We start from the raw sequence: 16,623 nt of genomic DNA, 5'->3' as shown, positions 1-16,623 counted from the left end.
ACATTTCTGTTTTCTCATCTCAACTGTGTGGGGCGGTGGTGTGGATCGGTTAAAAAATATATATAATAAAAATATTTACAAAAAAAGAGGCAAAAAAACAGTCGGTTACAAAAAAATGTAAAAATTAAAAAAGAAAGAAGGGACATAAATTAGGGGTTCCTTTTGCTGCTTCGGTTTTTTTTTTTTTAATTTAAGAAATTTGATTATTTTTTGTGTATTTGAATTAAAATCCTTGCTGGACCAACCAACCAATCAACCAGTCAATCAATCAATCAACCAACGAACGAACAAACGAACGAGCAAAAACGTAACAAAACGTAACAGAACGTAACGTAACGCAACGTAAGGGGGGAATCAACATATTTTTTGTGGGAATAAAGCGCTAAGAACTCGACGCATTTTCACAATTTTCCGAAGAAAAACTTTCAGGCAATACAAATATATATGTACAAGAAAAAATACATAAAACACAAAAACATTCACATAATTACACAGTTTTTTGGTTTAAAATAAAAGTATTTAAGGTGAGTCCTTAAAACGGGAGTTTTCCAAAAGTGATTTTTTAAAAATGGAGTTTTTAAATCCCTTTTTTTCTAAAGTTTGTCTGTTTTTTTTTTTATTTCTTATATAATATGTTTTTAGAAATTGTTTCAGAGCCAAGATAAAGCTTTTATGTAATGTTTCGAATACTTCTTATGTCTTTTTTTTATTGTTTAATAATGAAAAGAATTGAATTTTAAACAATTTTCAAAAGAAAACCCCTTGAAATACTATTTTTCAACCAAAAAAAGTGTAATTTTCTGTGTTTGCTTGTGTTTTGTGATTTTTAAAGGTGTTAGGCTTCTGCTGCTGGGCAATATAGCATTTTTATATATAAAAAAAATACATAGTATATAAAAATATATATATATATTTTTTTAATGGTAGTACAAGGCAGGGCAGGGACGCTGGCAAAGAAAAAGAAACAAAAAAGGGGCGCGGCAAGTGGGAAAGTGGGGGACGGCATTCTGTACATCTGGTATTTGTTTCAACTCACAAATTTTGATTTTTTGATAAAATTGATGTTGCTGTTGTTGCTTTCTTATTGCTGTTGTTGTAGTTGTTCATATTGTTGTTGTTGTTGTTGTTGGATCGCAGTGCAGCAAACATTATGGTATTTACTTTTTTCTCTAAGTGTAGGTGTATGTGTGTGTGTGTGTGTGTTTGTGTTTGTCTAACAAAAATAAACAAAAACAAAGAAAAAAAAAAGAAAAGAAACCGCCTAAAAGTCCCTGCCTTTTTTTCTAATTTAAAATTTTTTATTTAATCTATTGCAACTGATTTTTTTCCTTTTTTTTACATGGATTTTGGGATAAAGGGGGGGTTGTCAGGGTTGACTAAAAAAGTCAGTCAAATAAAAACAGAAAAGTCTCGTAAACTAAAACTAAGCCTTCGTATTCCATTAGTTCAGTAAACATTAATCAGTACAGTTGCCGTTACAGTTACTTAGTGTCTCGATAATTGATTCGATTTCGATAACTCTTTGGTTCTAGTATTTCTACCACATCTACCATCTCTAGTACTTCTAGTATTTCTCTTTTGTCATCTCTATCCAGTTTCGAACTGGAATGCCTCAATATTTGATTGTTTTTTGTTTGGCTTGAGTGGTTGGTTGGACTTTTGTTAGTTTTTTTTGTTTTTAAATATATTTGTTTTTAATGAAATATATTATTTATATTTCATTTCTTTTTAAGCACCCATCATCAGCTGCTCGAAGGCGTCCTCCACATTGCTCTCGTCCAGCAGATTCAGATTCGCGATGTGCGGCATGGTGGCGCTCCGGCTCAGTCCTCCGCCGATCATGGGCGCCCCCCCGCCCCGGGACACGCCCACCGCGGACATGTTGCCATTGGAACTGGTCAGGGAGCTGAGGGACTTCCGGGCGGCCGCCGACAGCTTCTCGCTCGTCTTGGTGCGATTTATGGCCGATTTCCGGGACGTGGCGGTCGTCATTTGACGCAGCTCCTCCACCTGGCTGTTGGGGGACTTCTGGCCGGAGAAGTAGGCCGCCACTGTGCGCTGCTTCTCGCTGATCTGGGCCTTGTCGATGCCGGCCTCGTACAGCTTCGGAACTGCCAGCGAGTGTCCCGACTTGGTCCTTCTCAGCTCCCCGCCTCCCTGAGATCCGGGCTGGTTGTAGGACTGCTGCGCGGGCTGGGTCTGCTGTTGCAGCTGGCAGATCTGGTTCCAGGAGTCGCACTTGCTCAGCCGATTCACCCGCGATCCGGCCGACTGCTGCTGGTGGGTGTCCTCCTCCTGGTGGCGCCGGCTCAGCGACGTGAAGGCGCTCACGTTGTTGAAGACGATGTTGTGGGGGATCTCGTCTTCGGGCGGCACCTGGGGCTGTGGCGTGGCCGGTGTCTCCACAATGCTAGGCTTGATCTGCTGCTGCTGCTGCACCACCGTGGTGCTGGTGGTGGAAACAGTGATGCTGGAAGTCGTGGTGCTTCCCTGCTTGTTCACCTGAGGACTCTGGTACGCATTCGGGACGTAGTGATGTCTCTGGGGCGGGCCGAACTTCTTCAGCAAGGGGGCGTTCTCTTTGGGCAGCGAGGACTTGACGATGTCCGGCGTATCTGGCGGGGCAGAGGACTTGTACTCCTGGTGCTGCTGCTCGAAGTAGGTGCTCCGCTGGCTGCTCTCCAGGACATTGCCGAGACTCTTGCGGCGCAGCTCGCTGATGTGCTGCTCCTTCTGCTGTTTCTGGGAGATGCTGCTCGACTGGAGGAGGGTCTGCTGGGACATGACACGGTTCTGGAGCGGTCGGTTCTCGTAGCTGCTGTCGCCTTGGATGGTGTGGCTCCGGGCACTGAGACGAGGTCTGCTGCTGGGCGTGGTGGGTGTCTGATTGGGAGGCGGCAGAGGTATTTGCTGAGGCAGTTGTTGGGGCAGTTTCTGGGGCAAGGGTTGAGGCTTCTGTTGTGGCAACTGTGGGGGTACTTTATGGGGCACCTGCTGAGGCACTTGCTGGTGCACCTGCTGAGGTACTTGCTGGTGCAACTGCTGAGGCACTTGCTGGTGCACCTGCTGAGGCACTTGCTGAGGCAACTGAGGCACCTGTTGTGGCGCCTTCTGTGGCACCTGTTGTGGTATTTGTTGCGGCATTTGCTTCGGCAGCTGCTGTGGCGGGACCTTCGGGGTCACCTGCACCTGTGGCTTGGTGCTACGATCTACGGGAGGACCTACGCTGTGCACAGGGTTCGCCGTCCAACTGGTGCTGCCCAGGGACAGCGAGGAGCTGGCGTTCGAGTGCTCCGATGTCCGTCGTATACGCTGAGACATGGCCAGGGATTCTGGCTCCGGTTCATCGCCGGAATCATCCATCGGATAGGTCACCACATACGAGGTGTGCGTTTCCCCCAAATACGAGTTGGACTCCTGTTGGGTTCTGGGCGGCGTGTACGTGGGATTCGCCTGGTAATTGACCTGCGGAGTGGATACCCCCGAAGTCGGTGGCGTGGCAGGGTATTGGGGCTGGCGCTTAGGTTCAAAGTTCAGCTGCGGGAAGAGAGGCTCCACCAACGGAGCCTGGTATTGCCGGCCGTCGGGTGACAGACATCCCGCCTTCGGGGAGCTCGGTGCCGTCAGTGGTTGACGCTTCTGCTGGACTGGAGCTGAAGCGGGAGCTGGTGCTGGCGCTCTTCCGGAGGTCGGAGCTCCGGGACTCCCGCCCAGTTGCTTCATCGTGTGGAGCAGCGACTTGGCTGCCCTGGAATTGCGACCGTAGACCTCGTCATCGCTCATGTGGGCGTTCCGGCGATCGGCCACCCTCACAGCTGTCTGGCTCCTGGGCTTCCGCATCACCTTCGTCTCCGCCCGGTACTCCAGCATGTTGTTGTCCGAGTCCAGGTCGAGATCATCGTCCGTGTTGTCCGTCATCAGGCTGGGATTGGGCATGGTGAGGAAGCTGGTGGGACTGTTCGGCGGACTCTCCCCGTCCACGTCCACGGGACTGCTGATGTAATCGAATCTCCGCTGTCCCGGTGGCGGTAGATACGTGGGATTCGAGCTGGTGAGTACCAGTGGCGCTCCCAGCGGGTTCGTCAGAGCCTCCGCCTGCTCCACGGCGCTGGTCAGGCAGGGCTGGCTCCGGTAGGCGTGGGCACTGCCGCCCTGGTGCCGCCTCACCGGCGGGAAATCCGCGTACGTGAACGAGATGTTCGTGGGCGGAGGTGGCGCCTGATAGAGCTGCTGCCTCGCTGGCGGTGGTGCCCCCGATCCCGGCTCCATGGCATTCGGCAGGGACGGCCGCTTCTTGAACTCACTCAGAGCCGGGGGCGGTGCCTTCGATCGCAGGGAGTTGTGTCGCTGCAGGTAGCCCTGATTGCCATTGGAGTAGGACTGCTGCTGCTGCTGGTGGTGCTGCTCCAGATTGTCCCTCAAGGAGCGCTCCTCAAAGTGGTGGGCCTTGCGCCGGAAGTCGCTGTTGTCCACCTTCGGCTTGGCCACCCAGGGCAGGCCGATCGGCGAGGTGGCCGTCGAGGACGGGGACGGGGTGTTGCTGTAGGTGGGCGCCGATCTGGCCTGCAGGTGTTGCTGCGACTGGGCCGGCTGCTGCTGCTGCGTGGGTGGCTTCCAGACCGAAGCACTCGGCTGGGACTTCTGGGCGATGGGCTTGTAGATCCCCGGCTGGGGCTGCGACTCGTGCTCGATGGGCCGGAAGACGGACTGCGGGGCGTGGATGAAGTTGTTCACCTGGGCGGCCTGTTCCCGTTGCTGCTGGAGCCGGAGCTCCATCTCCTGGCGCCTCTGGCGCTCCAGCTGCTCCTGCTGCTGGCGCTGCTTCTCCAGTTGCAGCTGCCGCTCCGCCTGCTGCCGCTGCAGCTGCTGCTCGTAGTACTCCCGCTCCAGGCGACTGCGCTCCTCCCGCTCGTAGCGCGCCTCCTTCTCCAGTCGCAGCTGCCGTTCCAGCTCCTGGCGGCGCTGCCGCTCGATCTGCACGGCCGCCGCGGTTTGCTGCTGCTGCTGGAGCTGCAGCTGCTCTCGCTGGATCTGGTCTCGTTGCAGCTGCTCTCTCTGCAACTGCTCCCGCTGGAGCTGCTCTCGTTGCAGCTGCTCTCTCTGCAACTGCTCCCGCTGGAGCTGCTCTCTCTGGAGTTTCTCTCGTTGCAGCTGTTCCCGCTGCAGTTGCTCTCGCTGCAGCTGTTCTCGCTGGAACTGCTCTCGCTTGGACAGCTCTCGCTGGTTCTGCTCCCGCTGGCTCTGCTCTCGCTGGAACTGTTCTCGCTGGAACTGCTCTCGCTGCTGCTGTTCCCGTTTCAGCTGCTCTCGCTGCTTCAAGTCTCGGGCCTGCAACTCCCGCTGCTCTCGCTGCCGCTGCTCCCGCTGATACTCGCGCTGGAGCTGTTCTCGCTGCATCTGCTCTCGCTGGAGCTGCTGATGATGCAGCTGCTCCTGCTTGGCCCACCCAGGCACATGTCCCGGCACCTGGGGCGGCTTGCCCTTCGTCACCGTGGCGGCGGCACCCGTCTCGAAGGTGTGCTTGATGTTGCCGAACTTGTGCGTCCAGTTGGAGACACTGCGTCCGCCGCCACCGCCCCACCCCAGCCCCGACTGATGGCTCTGCTTGTTGATAAAGGCCAGGAACTTGTGGTCGTTCTCCGTCTTCGGCTCGAACGGCGGCACTGCGTTGTGGACCTTGCGCTTCACGCTCACCTGCACCGTCCGCTTGAGGCCCAGGTGCGGACCGTGGTCGTCCTCCAGATCCGAGTCGGAGTCGCACTCGGCCATGTACTTGGCCTTGGCCTTGGGTATGTCGATGGTGTTGGCCCGCTTCATCAGGTGCTTCTTGCCGCCGCCGAACCGGCTGGAAATGGTGCTGGAATTGGAGTTGCCCTGCGAGTTGCTGCTGGGCGAGGTGCCACTCGCTCCCTCCGGACTCGAATTCTGGCCACTCTGGTTCGCCTCGTAGTTGGCGAAGCTGACGGCATAGTCCCCGGACAGAGGACGTCGGTTGGCCGTTCCGGGTCTCAGTTGGGCCGGACTCTGGCTGGGATTCAGGGCCGGCGGAGTGGGTTGACTTGGACTGGTTGGATTGGATGCGGGGGGTTGGCTGCTTGGAACGAACTGATTGGGCCGATAGAGCTGCACGGGAACTGCCCCAGAGCTGGGGGTCTTGGACAGGGCAAACTCCTTGCCCTCCAGCATCAGCATGTCCTCCATGTACCGCCGCGCGTCCGCCAGCTCCTCGCGACTGACGCCGACGGTGTGTCGATTGGTTCGTTGCCTTCGCTTCGCGAATCTGGATTGCCGGCTGGAATCCGTATCGAGTTCTGGGCTGCCGGCCTCGCCCTCCTCGGGCGGATGATTCTGGGCTGTCGCCTGATCCTCCGCCAGCTTCTCGGGCGCACTGAGTCCACTCTGGAGGCGGGCCACCAGGCCGAGCAGCGCCTGCCGCTGGCCACCGTCGACGGCCAGCTCCTTGCCCTGCTTCAGGCTGCTCTCCAGGCGGCTGAGGGCATCGGTCACCTCCTCGACCAGGCTGCGATTGGCTTCGCTGGCATCGCTACCACTACGCTGCTGCAGGGTGTCACGCAATCCAGCTGCCAGGAGGCGCAGATCCTCGCCACTTTCTGTGCCCGAATCCTCTTTGGACGGCACACTCAAGCGAGTGGGTGCTCCTCCTGCTCCTACTGCCGTTTGTGATCCCGGCGTCACTGGCATCGTCTCCAGCTTGGCTTTGTCCCTGGCCCTAACCACTGTGCTAACCTGGCTACTGCTAAGACTACTGGGTTTCCTACTACTTAAGCTACTGCTGACTGATCCTGATCCTGATCCTGATGGTGTTGCTCCTGTTTTCTTGGGTCCTGCTGGCAGGGACTCACCCTGCACCGACTGAACACCGTCTGTGGTGGAAGTGGACTTGGAAGTGGTGGAGGTGGAAGTGGAGGAGCTGCTGGCGAGCTCAACTTTGGCCAGCTTCTTGGTAACAGTATCGGTGGCTTGCTTCTTTTCCACTTGCTTGGATGGGAGCTCCTTCTTGGCGGGCTCTACCTCTTTCTTGGATGGCTCCTCCTTCTTGGATGGCTCCTTCTTCTTGGGCTCCTCTTCCTCGTCGTCGCTGTAGTCGGTTACCTCCTCGATGATCTCCTCATACTCGCTGGCACTGCTCTCCTCCTCCTCCGGCTTCTGCTCCTGCTTTGGATTCTTTTTCTCTGCTCCCGGAGAGCACAGAGAATTTGACAAAAAGATAAAGTTGATAAAGATAGAGAAGTGAGGAGAGAAGGACAAGACAACAAGTAGGACGAGAACGCAAATCAAGCAATACAATAAGAACTCGGGTTAGGGGTCTCGGATCAGGTGATCCAATCCATGTATCATATAGGGATTATAACATTAGGATTTCAAAAAAAAAAATAAAGATTTTGAAAATCTGAGGGGGAAAGTCTTTGGGAGAAGAGTTGGTGCATCGATGACAATGAATCGATTCCAATTCTTTGTGGGTCATCGACAGGCGCAGACGACAACAACCGATAGTACAAGAGAACGATAACGATAACGATAACTATGTGTGGAGAACGATAAATGTTCGACGAGTGAATCTTCGGGATAACGAGTATCTGGGGGGACAATCAAACATCTTCCAAATACCTGGCCACTAATTATAATATTATTTATCGGATAAATCGATATTTATATATTTCCCGATAACTTTCAACAATTCTGTCCCTCTCTAGCTAGTTGCTGTGTGCGCTTTATCTACAAGATACAGATACAGAACACAATATAGACAGGGTGTGTCTTCTGCAGAAGTCTCCGCTGTTGGTGGGGTTTGGACTAATATATATTATATATCTGCTACCAGGGGTTGGGATTTATTTATTTATAATTATTTTAATTTAAAAAAAAATGTATAAATTAAGGAGTAAATTAAGAAAAGGCTAGAAAGAGAGACTCACCTTCGCGTTCCGCCATAAGTTCGCGTAGACGTGCTCGTATTTTGCGACGCTCCTCGTAGGTGGACGCCTGTTCCAGCTATTAATCGATAACAAATCGACAACAAATCGATAATTTATCGATAAATTAATTTTTTTAAATTTATTTTCAAATAAATTGAATCGTAATACCCACCAATTGCTTGAGGATCTGCTCGTCCCAAATCTCCTCGATGTCACAAGTTGTTCGGGTAACTGGTGCTGAGGAGCTGCTACTGCTGACCTTGTTGTTGCTAGTGCTGGTAGTGCTGTTCCCCGATTTGCTGCTGCTGCTATAGGTATTGGTTATCCGCGTGGTCTTCACCTGAAGAGAACACAAAAAAAAAAAAACAACAAAATAAGACAGAGATCAGTAGAAGGCTTTGTTTATCAACCGGAAAAAAAAATGATTCTCGTGTGGGTGAGAAACAAATGCCAGCTGTTTTTTGGTCAACCCGAAATACAACAAAAAATAGAAAAAATAAAAAGCAAAGAAGGCTAAATAAAGCACGATGAGCACACTGGCTAGAAGAAAAGCAAAGTGCTTGCCAAAGACCAGAAGACCAGAAGAAACAGCGAATCTACAAAAAACGATCAATGGCCGTGATAAGACAGAAAATAAAATCAATTTGTCAGAATCATTTGTCCTTAGCCGTGATTTCTTCTCCCCTTTTTTCTCTCTTGCAATGCCTTGTCTGATTTCCGCCCAAAAACCTGTGCATACCTGGCGTATGAGTAATATATAAATTGCGCATACGACATGTTGTACAAATTAACAAATTAAAATAGAAAAATAAATAAAATAAAGAGTCTACCATAAATAAGTGATGCAAACAAAGAAAAAACAATTCAAATTTTCCATTAAAAATGTAATTACGAGTTCATTGATCAGAAAAATCCAAAAAATCAAGCTTATCAAGAAATTTGTGGCCAAAAAAATGCATTTTAATTGCCAATAAAAATTTTCTTCTGCCGGGCCATCACAGAACATCAGATAAATCAGCTAAAAGCTTTTATAAACCCAGAGCTAGAGCCAAAAAAAAATTATAATATCTTTATAGAGAGACGGGCCATGCAATTAAGTATACGCCGCATTGGCCTGCAATTCTTTGAAATTTATGAAGAAAGCCAAAAATTTATTCTCTTTCTTCAAAGACTGGGTCTCTCTCTCCCCCAATTGCCATAGCTATTGGGCAGAAATTGAAAAATGTATTTGTTTAGAACAATTTGACCAAATTTGGTCAGCGGCATAGGGAAGGAAATTTTTTCGAAAAACTGACTGAGGCTACCAGCCCCCTCTAGCTGCTAGCTGTTAGCTGCTAGATGCTAGCCCCAAAAACACACACGTTGCTATTTTTAATTATAAATTATTTAAGAATACAAATACAAGAAAAAAACACGCACACGATGGGGCTGGGAAACCATATTTTTGAAGCAAAAGAAGAAAAAGTTCTCATTCCACAGCTGTCTCTCTTTCACAGACTCTCTCTCTCTCTCTCTTTTCTTACTATATTTTACTATATTTTTAATATTTTTTTTTGCTAAACAAATAGATAGTAAATTAATTGCCAAACATTCTTTTTTTGTCGTCAAATTAAATTTATTTTTTGATTTCATTTTTGATTCAATTTTCATATTTGTTCTCTGTTTGTTTTATTTTTAATAATTTCTTTTGTTTTCTCGTCTCTGAGTCTCTGATAGTTGTTGTTTTTATTGTATTGTATCTAAAAATAAAAACAACAAACTAAAAAACTAAAAAAGACTCGTTTTTCTGCCAACTATTTGGCGCAATTTCGCCAAAGCGTAACAAATTGCCGAGCCAACCCAAGCATGGAAATCAAAATGGGAGAAAAAAAAATTTAAAAAAAAAAAAAAGAAAAATAATTAAAAACTAAATAGTGGGCGATCAGGGCGGAGGGGGCGTGGCAGCTAGAGTGCAGCTGACCAAAGCGATCATTGCCACTGCACTTGGCCACTGACTGTTATTTATGGTTTGCTGCTCTTCTGATTTTTCCCCCCAATTTTTATTTTATTTTTATATATTTATTTCTTGTTGGCTTTGACACTTTTGAGTGAAATTAACAAAATAGTTTCGGAAAAACAAACTCGAACAACAGAAGCCTCCCAAAAGGGGGAGCGACTGACAGCCATTTGATTGATGGCCGCCGATCTGGGCACTGCACTGGGGGAAAAAATGTGAAAGTGCTCGAGACTATTTTGGGTCCAATCTGCAGGTCTGCAGTCTGGCGGCCACAGCACCAGCAACTCCTGAACTCACAATTAGAGCTCGCGGCCAGCGGCTTCTCTGTTTTTTTTTTTTGTTTTTTTTTAGAGGAAATGGATCCGGTTCAGTGGAGACACAAAATATGATTTTTAAAATTACTTTTCTTTAAAAGAGTTTGGAAAATATTATTATTCATATTATTATTATTATTATTTTTCTTTTTTTATTTCTATTATTCTTATTATTTTTTTACTATTTGTCATATTTGTATTTTTTTTAAATTATTATTTTGATATTATTGTAAAAGTCAATTAACGGAATATAAATTATTTTAAAACCTCCCTTCGAATTCTTGTTCAAATATAAAATAATAAATTTTAATCAATACTTGCAGAAAAATTCAAAGAAATGTTTAAAATACAAAACTTTATATAGCTTGTGTTAAATTGTACTAATTATATCATATATATAATAAACTACAATTACTTTACTGTAACTTTAATTGTTTAATAGTTTAATCAATTATAGTTTATAATAGTTACAAATATTTAAAGGAGTTATATTTATTCAAAATGTAGGAGTTTCTGAAACTTCTTAAATAGAATTTCATAAAAAAGAAATTATAATTATTGTCCGAAAACCTTAAAGCCTTTATTTCTTAAATCTTCTCTAAATAAAAATAGTTATACTAAATTTAACAATTTATATATTTTTTTATTAAAAATATTTATAGAAAAGTGTAAAAATAAAGGCTTTAAAATAGTAAGGTATTTAATAAAATATAATAAGATTTAAGATTAGTTAGTTTATTAATAAAATGAATAGTTTATGCTACTTCTTAATAATAATTTTCCGCTATAGTCGAGTATAAAAATTATTTAAAAATTAAATAAATAAAAAATTAACAATTATTATATATTTTAACCACTTTCATAGACCGTAAAATAAAAAATTATAATTAAGAAATACTTTAAACCTCAAATATGAATTAAAAACCAACCACTCCTATGATTTTCTTTAAAATTTTATTTATTTGTTGTTAAGGGGGCAGGATGGTTTCAGAGGCTGAAAAATAGCAGTTTTTTGCGATTTTTTTTTGTTATGTCTGAGTAAATATATCAATTCAATTTTTTTACACAATTAATGGCTATATTTGGAGAGTATCTAGGAATTTTTATTTTTAAGAAATAATTATAATTTATCCCGTGACGGGCAGTCGGCCGGAGTCGCTTCCAAAAATTGGTCTCTTGCGGTGCGTAAAGTCTGGCCTTACAGTGTTATCGCAAATACAAAAATTGAATTGATTTACTTAAAATATTAGTTTCTTGTGCGGATGAACGAAACCATTTTGAAAAATATGCGATTTTGAATTTTTGGCGCGGTTGTAAAGTCGGAGGAACCATTTTTACATAAAAATCCGCCCATTAATGCCCGTAAAAATGGTGAAAAAAAAATTAAAAAAAAAAAAAGCATTCGTTCATCCGCAAGTATTTATTGTATTAAAGATGTGTGCAAAATTTTATTTAGATCCGAGCATTACTTTTTGAGTTACGTTACGCACCGACTTGAAAAAGTTGTTTTGAGAAAAACGCGTCTAAAGTTTTAAAAGCAATGGAAAGTATATGGAGAGAAAGAAACTAGAAAATCGGTATCTCAGCAAGCTTTAGTCCGATCGACATGAAACTTTCACTGGATATTCCTAAGATAATGTTCTATTATATAAAAAATTTCTGAAAAAAAAATTTTTTTGAAGTCTCAAACCATCCTGCCCCCTTAAAATAATTTCCTTTTTTTAAGAAACATTGACCTCTTCTTAAAAAAAAAACTCAAAAAATAAAACTGTCATAAAAAATGATGAAAATTAACCAATAACACGCAAAGAAAAACATGTACCCCATTTTCCATTGAAAAGAAAAGAAAAAAAAACAGAATGATGATTTTCATTTTGCGTTTCCAAATTGACTTTCTTTCGTTTTAAAATTTATTTTCCGGCTGGTGGTGGTGCTGGGGCTGTTGTTATTTTTTATTTTTAGCCCGGTCTAAATGAGAAATTATTTGACATGCAAAATGCGAAGCCAAGAGACAAAGGCGCTGCCGATACACCGAAAACAACACGCACACACAACGATTATGAAACGCCAGAAAAAAAAAGCACAAAACTGACAATCCAAAAAAGCAGGAAGAACAAGCAACAGCTCCAAACAACAAAAAAAATTGAGAAAAAAAGCAACAACGGCACAAGAAAATGATTCGAAGTCATCAGAGTTGGTGATGGTATGACAGTGCACTGGGAGAAATCTGGGTAGTAACTTTGAATATTTCTTAAATTCTTTTAGGAAGAAAAGTGTGCAAGTCTCAGCTGTTGGGCTTTTGTCTTGGGGCTTAAGTTATTAAGTTATTTGGATCTGTGTTCTTGAAAACCTCTAGAGATTATTACCAGAATTAGTTTAAAATAATATGCTTTTCTTTAATTTTATTTTTCAAATATTATGTAAAGATATATTATATTTAAGAGCTAAAATAATAAATGTTATTATTAAAACTTATTAGATTAAGTTTAGCTTCTACCTTGGGATTCATTTTCTTTTTGAAAAATAATGATTTTTTATTTTAAAATGCATGCTTTTTGGCTAATATTTGAGATATCTTTTGTTGTATCTTCAATATTTTTTTTATTATTAAGAATTAATAAGGTTTTTATAAAAATAAATATTTAAAAAATTGAAAAAATTTGTATCACTATTTGTAAAATATAAAAAAAAACCTCTTTTTTGTCTCAAAACTCCTTGAAAGCATTGAAAAATGCTTGAAACTATTTGAAACCCTTGTGGCATTTATAATTTCTGCAATTCTGGGGCCAGTGTGGGGCTGGCATAATGGAAACCGGCTTTCCAACTCTTTCCAAGCGCACTTGCTGAGCAGAAAAAGCAGAAAAAAAGCAGAAAAAAAGCAGAAAAAAAGCAAATGCAGTCAGTGCTTAATCACCGAAAGCAGGAGGGGCAGATTGGGGATTCCGGGATGGTTGCAGGGAGGAAGGTAACCCCTCCCCAGGAGGAAGCAACGCCGTTTGAGGATCCGCCGCTCTGCATGTTACGCTCAACTAAGTACAGGGGCTTCTACAAAAAAAAATATAAAAAAAAATATAAAAAAAAGGCATTTCTTTACGTTCCAGTTCGATCGCTTGGATCCACAGATCCATGAATTTTAGACAAGAGCTCTTGAAACATAGACTCTAGACTGTAGACTGTAGACTGTAGACTCTAGACTCTACAAAGAACGACCTAAATGTAAAAAAAATAAATAAAATAAAAAAAAGCAAACCTTGAAGATGCTTCTTTTTTTTTTTTGCCAAAAAGCAGGTCAAAAATTTCCATAAAATTCTAAAAGAGCAAATTGTTATGTGCATAAATTATTGAAATTTATGATTCTTTGTTGTTTGGCTTGTGATTTACAAACTAGTTTCTTAAAGAGACATAACATATATATTTGATTGACTAAAAATCGGTTTATTTTATTATGTTGATTAAGATTTAATAGGACTTTCTTTAAGATCATTTTTAAGACTTAAAATTTGAATTATTTTTTGTAGTTTCTACAGATATTGTACTCCAATTTCTTCTCTTTTTTTGAGATATATTTGTTTGACTAAAAATCGGTTTATTTTATTAGGACTTAATAAGACTTTCCTAAATATATTTTTTAAGACTTCAAATTTGAAATTTCTTGTGTAGTTTTTAGAGATATTTTACTTCAATTTCTCCTCTTTTTTTTATATATATATTTAGTGGCTTATATATTATATTTTCTTAAAAAGCCATAGGATATATATTTGTTTGTCTAAAAATCGATTTATTTTCTTAGGATTTAATAAAACTTTCTTCAAGATATTTTTTAAGACAAGATAGAGATATTATACTCCAATTTCTTCTCTTTTTTTGAGATATATATTTAGTGGCTGATATATATCTTTTGGGGGAATCGGTATTTGGTTCACACAAGTGTAGGAAACGGGAACATCGGATGCCTGAGTCCGCTGCACATGCACCACCCACCTCCCACCTCCCAGCTCCCACCTCCCATATAGTGTATATATCTTAAAAAAAAAAAAAAAAAAAATCTTGCTCCAACATAGAGTCCAACGTAAGAAATCCGTATAGTCCGTAAAAATAGTGCCCGTCGTTGGAGCTATTTTTGTCGAAATTTTTCCGTACGCTTGACGCTCTCATTCATGCATTCTCCTTCTTCTCTCTCTATCTCTCTCTCCTGTAGAGTCTTCTCCCGCCCAATTCTTTCCCAACTAATTCTTCTTCTCTTAAGCGTATTTATTTATTTATTTGCTCTACCAGCCAGCTAGCCAGTCTGCTGGGCAGACTTATAGACACGGTCTATGTATAAATAGATATATGTATCAGTTGGATATATCCAACACAGAGAGATACATCCGAGAGATACATCTATATATTCCTATATATATAGAGAAGACTACTGCTGGGTTTCAGGTGCATTTTGAGGTGTCGTGACAGGAATTCTTCTTGCCACCAAAATTATGCGCACTAAAAATAATTGACAAAAGTATTTGGCAGCCCCGCCCCCGAAGGTGGTGCTATAGGGCGGAAGATAGTCTTCAATTGCGAAGATTGCTCTTTATTATTAGAAAAAATAATAATATAATTATTTATTTAATTTTTATAATAGGAGCTATGATAGTTAGGAATCCCCCTTATGGTTCTTGGCCTCTTCTGGACTTACAATTCTTCCCCCTTGTTGTTGTTGTGGTTCTTCTGGCTTGTGTTGTTGTTGTTGCTGCCTGATGTTTAGACCAAATATGGACACTCGCGTTCTTTCACCATAACAATAATAACAGAACTGCACTGAAAAAAAATTACGCTTCTTTTCCGGCTACAGATTCTTCTACTGATGATGATGCTTGTCTTTTTTTAATTCTTCTATTTCTTTTTTTTTTCTCATTCAAACACTATCTATCTATTTATTTATTTTTTTTTTTATTATTTATTTTTTTGTTGTTGTTGTTGTTGGTTTCGTGCCCGTATCGTTGTTGTTATTGTTGTCGGATCAGTGGTTCGCACAAGTGATCGATGCCGCCTCTGAGTGTGTACTGACAATTCCCCCAATGTCGATGGCGAGATGCGTCTCGGCCTCTGCCTCTGCCTCTGCCCCGGCCTCTGCCACTGTCTCTGTCGCTGCCACTGTCTCTGCCACTCTGCCACTGGCTGCGGTGATGAGCTTTTTGTTTTTGTTGCTTTTGTGCTGCTCCTTTGCACATCACGCACACGGCACACAAGCGGAAGAGCGGAACAGCGGATGAGCACAAGAGAGCGCCCAAAATGGTGGAGAGTAAGCTCCAACTGGGAGCTTATCGAGGCGGGTAGGAGAAGAAAGGGGGGCAAATGAGAGTGCAGGGATGAGCGGTTTTGGGGCTAGCGAGAGCAGCCAGCAGAACGGAGGCGCACGCGCTCAGTTAACGGTTAATCAAGCACGTGCACGTGCTTTCGCGGATCATTGAGGTTAGGTTATGACCGAATGACACTGCACAAAATGATCTAGCGAGTAAAGCTTTTAAAAAAAATGTACTTTCTAAAATTATTAACCTAAATTAGTGTTCTAACATTTTATATATTTTTATAATAATAATAATTATATTTTATGTGATTACTCACCCCTTGACTGTTTAGACGTTGTCCTGTTGCCGCGGGGGGCAGCATGCTTTCCACGCCCTGCATAATGACACTGGCGCCCAGGAACTTGTTCAGCAGAGCACGTGCCTCGCGATCTTCGCTGGAGTCTCCAGGCTCCTCAACTGAAAAAGGACAATCTGTAGACTCATACACTTTAAAAAACTATCCACTCTGATCTCACCATTATCCGCATTGCGCATGCGTTCCAGGACATCGTCCACACTGGTCACCTGGCGCTCATCGGCACTGGCATTGAGGAAGGATCGGGTGTTGCTGGACCGGGTGGAGCTCGACACGTGGCTCTGGCGCATCTGTGGCGCCTCGATGACGCTGCACACCTCCGTGGACTCGCTGTCGTCCTCCGTTTCGTCCTCGTTGCGCATCAGCGTGGAGGAGTGGGTGGAGGACGAGGACTCCTTGCGGATGAACTTCTCGCTCAGCTCCTTCACGGATCCCCGACGCACGTACCTGGCGTCCTCCGGGGGCAGAGACTGCGACTGAGCCTCCACTTTCTTGAATTCTCTGACCAGGCGGGAGTCCAGTTGCGGCACAGAGCCATCGTCCTGGTCCTCGTCCTGCAGCTTCTGCTTGATGGCGGCCAGTTCCTCCGGATTGCTGGAGTAGATCAGCTCCTTGCGCTCATGACGTGGCGGGGACTTGTTGTCCGAGTAGAACTGCTCCTCGATCACATAGCCTGTGACTTCTGCGGGAAAAGATTGGAATCAGATTTGAAGGTTGACTTTAAGGATAA

At 43.8% G+C, this 16,623-nt stretch overlaps 1 protein-coding gene across 17 annotated transcripts in view; it reads right to left on the bottom strand.

The window, feature by feature from the left end:
- Positions 1–16,623, bottom strand: part of LOC6504927 (smoothelin-like protein 1) — a 51,208-nt gene that overhangs the window by 5,586 nt on the left and 28,999 nt on the right. For 6 of the 17 annotated variants that reach the window (XM_032453377.2, XM_032453382.2, XM_032453373.2 and 3 more), the window contains 5 exons: positions 16,054–16,575; positions 15,855–15,994; positions 8,110–8,277; positions 7,938–8,013; positions 1,118–7,193 (listed from right to left, as the gene is read on the bottom strand). In XM_032453377.2, coding sequence (XP_032309268.1) covers positions 1,729–7,193; positions 7,938–8,013; positions 8,110–8,277; positions 15,855–15,994; positions 16,054–16,575 — 6,371 coding nt within the window. In that variant the 3' untranslated portion in view covers positions 1,118–1,728. Of the gene's footprint in view, positions 1–1,117; positions 7,194–7,629; positions 7,738–7,937; positions 8,014–8,109; positions 8,278–14,925; positions 15,339–15,854; positions 15,995–16,053; positions 16,576–16,623 lie in introns of those variants that run through there. The other 11 variants (XM_032453381.2, XM_014904375.3, XM_014904384.3 and 8 more) reach the window with 7 other exon arrangements.

The sequence above is a fragment of the Drosophila ananassae genome, chromosome XL (assembly GCF_017639315.1).
Source record: "Drosophila ananassae strain 14024-0371.13 chromosome XL, ASM1763931v2, whole genome shotgun sequence".
NCBI lineage: Eukaryota > Metazoa > Arthropoda > Insecta > Diptera > Drosophilidae > Drosophila > Drosophila ananassae.
This window is presented reverse-complemented; position numbering and strand designations above follow the sequence as displayed.